Raw genomic sequence first — 9,048 nt, 5'->3', positions numbered from 1 at the left:
TGGCCTTTTGTGGCTGGCTTCTTTTACTTAGCATAATGTCTGCAAGATTCATCTTGTAGCATGTATCAATGCATACTTTTTTTTTTTTTGAGACAGGGTTTCACGCTGTTGCCCAGGCTGGAGTGTAGTGGCATGATCACAGCTCACTGCAGCCTCAACCTCCTGGACTCAAGAGATCCTCCCACCTCAGCCTCCCAAGTAGCTGGAATTACATGCATGTGCCGCTATGTCCAGCTAAATTTCTTTTTAGTTTTTGTAGAGACAGGGTTTTGTTATGTCGCCCAGGCTGGTCTTGAATTTCTGGCCTTAAGCAATCCTCCGCCTCAGCCTCCCAAAGTGCTGGGATTACAGGTGTGAGCCACTGTGCCTGGCCCTTTATTTTTTATGGCTGAATAATAGTCCACTGCATGGATATCTCAGATTTGGCTTATCTATTCATTAGTTAATAGACATTTGGGTTGTATCCAGCTTTTGGCCATTATGAGTAATTCTGCTATAAAATTTGTGTACAAGTTTTTGTATTGACCAGCCCCTTAATTTTTAACTACACAAGTCAAAAAGTAAAAAGAGAACTCATAACAAAATTATACAAAATATGTTTTGTAACAATTTTAGATTTTTCAAGATTCAGTCATTTCCATATGTAAAATCACAAAGGCTTGTCATAACAGGGGACTGGTATCGTTACTCTATCACAGAATTGGGAACTCCTAGAAGGTTAGATGTTCTCTAAGACCCTTCTTACACAAGTTAACAACTTACTACTTTCTATCATTTTTCCGTAAACAGAAGAGGAAAAACTAGGTTGTCCCCTGCGCTTAGGGAAATGATCAACAAACATTTCCGAGGCTTGCACAGAAGTGATACATTGAGCACAATTTACCACACTACCCTGAGTTCCCCGTGCTGGTTGGAAGTACTCGGTTCCCTTACCAATTTCCAACTGTGTTTTTCTTACAACTTTAATGCTCGTTGATTGTATGTATGATTCATAAGACTTCTGATCAATGCTATGTGTGTGGGGTTGAAAGGGGTCAAAATGAATGTACGACTTAGCTGCATTTATCATTTATTAATTGATGACTCATTTCTCCAATGATCAACGCACTTGAGAATCATAACTTACGCCTGAGCCTCTTTCATCAGCTATTATGGTATTGCATTCACACAAGTTCATGCATTGAATTCATCTGATAGGGGCAGATTCACAGGCATGGGAAGCACACGCGTAAAGATCTGACCATGAACGTCATCGCACAGAAGACTCTACTGATTATTTCTTTTGCTTTGTATTTCAGAACAATCTTACTTTCGATTTTTGGATTTAATTTCACTGAAATTCAGTAAGCATTACCTGATGCTAACATGTGGGGCATAAGCTGGGAGGCCGAATCACAATTTGCTGCTGGGGGGCCCTGCCAAGCTTTGCCATTCTTTCAGGGGAGGGTTTCCCTGAGAAGCCAGCTTTTTTAGATAGTCACTGGGCTCCAGTTGGGGAATATCAGGGTTCTGCCTGTAATATTTCTGCAACTTCTCTAGAATGGTGGGCAACCCAACTGTGGAAGCATAGAACATGGGCCCGCCCCTGTGCCTTGGCCATCCGTATCCATGTAAATAGACAACATCAATGTGCTCTGGGCTAGCAGCTATCCCTTCTCCCAAGATACGGAAGGCTTCATTGATAAGTGAATATAAGCAACGCTCCAGGATCTCATCGCGGCTGATGATACGTGGTTCAATGTGATGGGTTTCTCTATAGTGTGATAGGAATTTGGAAAGCCAGGGATCAGGTTTGTGAATCCTGCCCAATGGCTTGTCATACTGATACCAGCCCTTACCTGTCTTCTGGCCAAATCGTCCTAATTCACAGAGCACATCAGGAATTGGGCAATATCTCCTATTGCCTCTTTTTCGGGCAGGAGTTCCTGGAAGCAATGTAGGTCCGGTAAGACCTTGCCCCTTTCTAGATTTCCAGCCTACATCCAACCCAGCAAGATCGGACACTCTAAAAGGTCCCATTTTAAAACCAAACTCTTCCAGCACCTGATCTACCTCCTCTGGCTTGCTGCCTTCTTCTAATAAGAAATATGTCTGATTGTAATAAGGATTCAACATTCGATTCCCCACAAATCCAAAACAGTTGCCTACAACGACCCCAATCTTTTTAATCTTTTTTGATAAGTTCATAACAGTGGCAATAGTAGTGGGGGAAGAGTATCGGCTGGGAATAACCTCTAACAACTTCATGATATGAGCTGGTGAAAAGAAGTGAGTGCCAATGACCAGGTGAGGACGATTTGTGGAAGAAGCAATCTCATCAACGTCCAGGGCTGAAGTATTGGTGCACAAAAAAGCTTCTGGTTTGCACACAGCTGAGAGTTCAGCAAAGACCTGCTTCTTCAGGCTCATGTCCTCAAATACTGCTTCAATGACTAAATCTACACCACCAAGCTCCTTCATAGATGAAGTTAACCTGGGTTTTGGTCCTGACCAAGGGTGGCCACTCTGTTGCATTTTGGATGCTTCTTTTTCCAAGACAGAGGTTATTATCTTGTTTGCAGTTGCCAGCTGGTTTTTGTCTGAGTCTACAGCAATCACAGGAATCCTGGCCGTTGCAAAAGAAAGGACAATGCCTCGGCCCATTGTTCCCAAGCCTGCAGATAAAAATTGAAGGAGAAAAAGAATGACTCAGTGGTATTGTGAACTGATAAATGTTATTCACCGGATGGAAGGCTTATGTGACAATGTGGCATTTAAAGAAATTGAAGAAACACAAATGGATTGAGTACTAGTTAAAACTCTGCACTCTGTTAAGTGTTTCAGAGGATATAAAAGCTAGTTGGATTCACACACACAAATAGAAACTATAAAAACTAACAAAAGAGTTGAACAAGATTGTAGGGTACACAATTGATATACAAAAATCAAGTATATTTCTATATATTAGCAATGAACAATCTGAATATAAAGTTAAAAAATTCTACTTATAATAGCATCAAAAAGAATAATACACAGGAATAAATTTAATGAAGAACAGAAGGATTTGTACACTAAAAACTATGAAACAATTAACAAATTAAATAAGATCGAAATAAATGGAAAAACATTAAATATTTATGTATCAGGCAACTTAATATTGTTAAGGTAGCAATACTACCCAAATTGATGTGACGAACCAACACAATTCCTACAAAAATCTCAGCTGCCTTTTTGCAAAATCAATAAGCTGATCCTAAAATTCACAGATAAATGCAAGAAAACCAGAAGAGCTAAGACAATATTGAAAAAGAAGAACAAAGTTGGAGGATTCACTCTTCCCAATTTCAAATCATATGACAAAACTATTCAAGGCTGGGTGAGGTGGCTCATGCCTGTAATCCCAGAACTTTGGGAGGCCAAGGTGAGAGGATTGCTTCAGGCCAAGAGTTTGAGACCAGCCCGGGCAACACAGTGAGACTCCATTTCAATAAAAAATTAAAAATTAGCCAGGCTTGATGGTGCATGCCTATAGTCACAGCTATTTGGGAAGATGAAGCAAGAGGATATCTTGAATCCAGAAGTTTGAGGATTGCAGTGAGCTATGATCACGCAGCACTCTAGCCTGGGTGACAGATTAAGATCCTGTCTTAAAAACAAAAAACAAACAAACAAAAAATACACCCTACAGTATTCAAGATAGTGTGATAATGGCAAAAGGATAGACATATAGATCAGCAGAATAGAACTGACAGCCAAAAATAAACCCATACAATTATGGCCAATTGATTTTTAAAAAGACTGCCAAGAACATTCAATGGATAAAGTATAGTCTTTTCAACAAATGATGCTGGGACAACTGGATATCCCCATGCAAAAGAATGAAGTTGGAACCCTTCCTCACACCATATACAAAAACTAACTCAAAATGAATCATAGGCCTAAATGTAAGAGCTAAAACTATAAAATTCTTAGGAGCAGATCTTAGGAGTAAGTCTGATGGATACATCTTTGTGATCTGGAATTAGGCAATGGTTTCTAAGATATGACACCCAAAGCACAAACAACACATGGCCAATAAGCATATGAAAAGATGTTCTACATCAATAATCATTAGGAAATGCAAATCAAAACCACAGTGAGGTAACACTTCAAACCTACTAGGATGGCAATAATGAAAAAGACAGACAATAACAGATTTTGGTGAGGATTTGGAGAAATTAGAATAGTGATAACATTGCTGGAAGATTTTTAAATGGTACAGTTGCTGTGCAAAACAGTTTAATAGTTACTCAAAATGTTAAACATGGAGTTACTATATGATCAAACAATTCCACTGATATCTAAATCTCCAAGAGAACTGAAAATATATGTCTACATAAAGCTTGTACATGAATATTCATTAGCAGCATTATTCAAAATAGCCAAATGCACCCATAAAAAAGAATAAAATCACACATTTGCAACAACATAGATGCAGCTAGAGGCCATTATCCTTAGCAAATTAACACAGAAACGGAAAACCAAACACTGCATGCTCTCACTTATAAGTGTGAGCTAAACATTGGTTACAAATGGCCCCAAAGATGGGAAAAATAAACACTGGGGATTCCAAACGGCGGAGTGAGGGAAGAGGGAAGGGTTGAAAACCTACCTATTGGGTACTATGTTCACTACTTGAGTGAACATTAGAAGCCCAAATTTGGCATCACATAATATATACACCCATGTAACAAACCTGCACATATACCCCCAAATCTAAAATTTAAAATAAATAATTTCAGAACCCCGAGCTAACGCTGGATCTGGAAAATTGTGTTTATTACATGTTCACAGAACTTATACACGTTGTTCTTATCTCCTCTCCAAAAGAAATAGATCAGTAGCTATCATCACTTATTAATTAAATTGGGGGTCATTATATCTTCAACAGAATCAACTGTCTTCCACAGAAATGTAATCTTTCAAAATCTGAGATACAGTGAGACATTTTTAATGAAATTTATTAATTTAGTGTAGTTCTCCTGCTTTGTGATTTTCCTGTATCATGTCAGTAGGCATTTTTTAAAGCTTTAAAATATTTTCCTGTAATTTTTGCATTTATACAATAAAAATAAATTTCATTTGCTGACATCAAAAAATTAGCCAGAAATAGAAGCAATTTGAATGTCCATCAACTGGTGAATGGATACACAAAATGGAGAATATTAATTCAGCCATAAAAAGGAATAAAATATGAGGTGGGCGGATCACTTGAGGTCAGGAGTTCAAGACCAGCCTGACTAGCATGATGAAACCCCACATCTACTAAAAATACAAAAGTTAGCTGGACGTGGCTGGTGGTGCACGCCTGTAATCCCAGCTACTTGGGAGGCTGAGGCAGGAGAATCACTTCAACCTGGGAGGCGGAGGTTGCAGTGAGCCAAGATCGTGCCATTGCACTCTAGCCTGGGCAACAAGAGCAAAGCTCTGTGGGGGGGAAGAATAAAACAGCGATACATGCTATAACATGAATGAATCTTGAAAGCATTATGATAAATTAAAGAAGCCAGGGCCAAGTGCAGTGGCTCACACCTGTAATCCCAGCACTTTGGGAGGCCAAGGGGCAAGATCACTTGAATTCAGCAGTTCAAGAAAAGCCTGGCCAAGATGGCGAAACCCCGTCTCTACCAGAAACGCAAAGCATTACTCGGATGTGGTGGCATGTGCCTATGGTCCCAGATCCTCAGGAGGCTGAGGTGGGAGGATTGCTTGGGCTTAGGAGGCAGAGGTTGCAATGAGTTGAGATTGCTCCACTGCACTCCAGCCTGGGTGACGGAGTGAGACACCATCTCGAGAAAAAAAAAAAAAAAGTCAAACACAAATGGCTACATATTGTATAGTTCCATTTATGTGAAATGTCCAGAAAAGGCAAATCCACAGAGGCAGAAAGTAGATTCTCGGTTGCCAAGCGCGGAGGGAAGGGTGCTGGCGAGTGAGTATCGATGGGTACCGGATTTCTTTGAGGAGTGATGAGAATGTTCTAAAATTGATGTGACAATTGTTGCATAACTCTGTCAATACCTAAAAACCATTGAATTGTACTCTTTTTTGGTGATACTGTTACTATGCATTTTCTTATTTTTAAAAATTGTGGCAAAATACACATATGATTTACCATCATAACCATTTTTAAGTGCACAGTTCAGTGGCATTAAATACAGTCACAACGTTATACAACCATCATGAGAACTTTTTCAAACAGCAGAATACCTACTAAATGATAACTCCCCGTGTTCCCGCTCCCCAACCCTGGCCAGCCATTCTATTTTCTGTATCTGTGAATTTGGCTACTCTAGATACCTCATATAAATGGAATTACACAGTATTTGATTTTTATGCTTGGCTTATTTCACTTAGCAGTATGTCTTCATGGTTCATCCATGTTGTAACGCGTCAGAATTTTCTTCCTTTTTAAGGCTGAATAATATTCTATTGTATGCATATACAAAATTTTATTTACCCGTTCATCCTTCAATTTTGGTTGCTTGTACCTTTGGGCTATTGTGAATAATGCTGTTACAGACATAAGTGTATAAATATCTATTTGAGTCCCTGCTTTCAATTCCTTCTTTTTCTTTTTCTTTTTTTTTTGAGACAGAGTCTTGCTCTGTCCCCAGGCGCAGTGGCACAATCTTGGCTCACCACAACCTCTGCCTCCCGGGTTCAAGCATTTCTCCTGCCTCAGCCTCCCGAGTAGCTGGGACTACAGGCATGCACCACTATGCTCAGCTAATTTTGTATTTTGGTAGAGACGGGTTTTCACCCTGTTGGCCAGGATGGTCTCCATCTCTTGACCTCGTGATCTGCCCGTCTCAGCCTCCCAAAGTGCTGGGATTACAGGCGTGAGCCACCGCGCCCTGACTTTTTTTTTTTTTTTTTTGAGATGGAGTCTTGATCTGTCACCCAGGCTGGAGTGTAGTGGCGGCTCTCAGCTCACTGCAACCTCACCTCCTGGGTTCAAGTGATTCTCCTGGCCTCAGCCTCCCAAGTAGCTGGGATTACAGGTGTGTACCACCATGTCCAGCTAATTTTTATATTTTTAGTAGAGATGGGATTTCACTGTGTTGGTCAGGCTGGTCTCGAACTCCTGACCTCAAGAGATCTGCTCGCCTTGGCCTCCCAAAGTGCTGGGATTACAGGCATGAGCCACCGGGCTTGGCCCCTGCTTTCAATTCTTTGGGGTAAATATCCAGAAGTGGGATTGCTGGATCATATGGTAATTTTTACCTTTTCGAACTGCCATACTGTTGTCCATAGCAGCTGTACCATTTTATTATTTATTTATTTATTTTTTGAGATGGAGTCTTGCCCTGTCACCCAGACCGGAGTGCAGTGGCATGATCCCGGCTCACTGCAACCTCTGCCTCCTGAGTTCAAGCAATTCTTGTGCCTCAGCCTCTGAAGTAGCTGGGATTACAAGTGCCCGCCACCATGCCTGGCTAACTTTTTTGTATTTTTAGTGGAGACAGGGTTTCGCCATGTTGGCCAGGCTGGTCTTGAACTCCTGACCTCAGGTGATCCACTTGCCACGGCCCTCAGAGTGCTGGGATTACAATCGTGAGCCACTGTGCCCAGCCGCAGCTGTACCATTTTACATTAAATTGCTTTAAAAGGGTGAATTTTGGCCTGGCACAGCGTCTCATGCCTGTAATCCCATCACTTTGAGAAGCTGAGGCAGGTGGATCACTTGAGGCCAGGAGTTTGAGACCAGCCTGGCCAACATGGCAAAACCCCGTCTCTATTAAAAATACAAAAATTAGCCAGGCATAGTGGCACACACCTATCATCCCAGCTCCTTGGGAGGCCGAGGCACAAGAATCACTTGAACCTGGGAGGTGGAGGTTGCAGTGAACCGAGATTGCACCACTGCACTCCGGCCTGGGCAACAGAGCAAGATCCATTCTTAAAAAAACTAAAATTAATAAATACATAAATGAGTGAATTTTATATGTGAGTTACATCTCAATTAAACTGTTATTAAAAAACACAAAGAGCATCAACCTTCAGGGAGCCTCTCACCTAGCGGTAGAAAGCAGAGTTCACAAATATGCGTTCCATGTGGTAAAGTAAATGATGCGAAAAGTTCAAATTCCTTTGATTCAAAGGGGAAAAATTACATTCAGATGGTTGAATCAAGAAAAGCTTCGAGACATAGACATTTGAAATGGAGCTTAAAGGAAGATTAGATTGTAACAGGTAAAACTGAGGAAGTTGAACCATCCAGGCCGAGGAAGGGAAAAGCAAAGGGAGAAACATTTTTAAGCAATGGCAAGAAAAAATGGAAAATGAAGAAAAATTATTTGATGTTCCCAACACCATTTCATTTTCCTCCTGCAGAAGACTGCACTTTCTAGATCCCTTGCATCCTGGTAGGGCCTGTGAGTAACTGTGGTCAATGAATATGATGGCGGTGACTGCGGGCAATGTGGGTTCTAGGACTGGCCCCTAAAATCTCCCACAAGATCCTGCATCGCCACCCAGATGCAGAGAATGCAGAGAACGACCCGAGGCCCTGAAGGAGGCCTAAAGTGGGTATTGGGGTAAACTGTGGCCTGCAGGTCAAACCCTGCCCACTGCTGACTGTTGTACTGCCTGCAGGCAAAAACATGTTTTTATATTTTCAAATAAAACATTTAAAAAGTACCATTTTGTGACACTCAAAAAATTATACCACATTCAAAATTCATTGTCCATAAATAAAATTTTATTGGAACACAATGCTAACCTGTTTCCATATTGTCTATGGCTGGGTTTTTGTTTTGCTTTGTATTTTGTTTGTTTTTAGAGATAGGGTCTTGCTCTGTTGCCCAGGATGGAGTACAGTGGGAACATCATGGCTCACTGCAGCCTCTATGTCCTGGGCTCAAGTGATCTTCCTGCCTCGGCCTCCCTAGTGGCTGCAATTCAGGCACGTGCCGCCACGCCGAGCTCTGTGGCTGTTTTCGTGCACAATGGTAGACTTCAGTAGTTGCAACAGAGACTGTATAGCCCATAAAGCTTAAAATATTTACTATCTGGAACTTTACAGAA

The 9,048-nt window shown here is 41.1% G+C and overlaps 1 protein-coding gene across 2 annotated transcripts in view; it reads right to left on the bottom strand.

Annotated features, from left to right (window-relative positions):
• Positions 1 to 427: 427 nt before the first annotated feature.
• EHHADH (enoyl-CoA hydratase and 3-hydroxyacyl CoA dehydrogenase) overlaps positions 428 to 9,048 on the bottom strand; it is a 92,638-nt gene continuing 84,017 nt past the window's right edge. For both annotated transcript variants that reach the window (XM_032298375.1, XM_032298374.1), the window contains exon 7: positions 428 to 2,654. In XM_032298375.1, coding sequence (XP_032154266.1) covers positions 1,393 to 2,654 — 1,262 coding nt within the window. In that variant the 3' untranslated portion in view covers positions 428 to 1,392. The remainder of the gene's footprint in view (positions 2,655 to 9,048) is intronic.

This window comes from Sapajus apella, unplaced genomic scaffold (genome assembly GCF_009761245.1).
Source record: "Sapajus apella isolate SASKATOON/1434 unplaced genomic scaffold, GSC_monkey_1.0 scaffold38, whole genome shotgun sequence".
Taxonomy (NCBI): Eukaryota; Metazoa; Chordata; class Mammalia; order Primates; family Cebidae; genus Sapajus; species Sapajus apella.
This window is presented reverse-complemented; position numbering and strand designations above follow the sequence as displayed.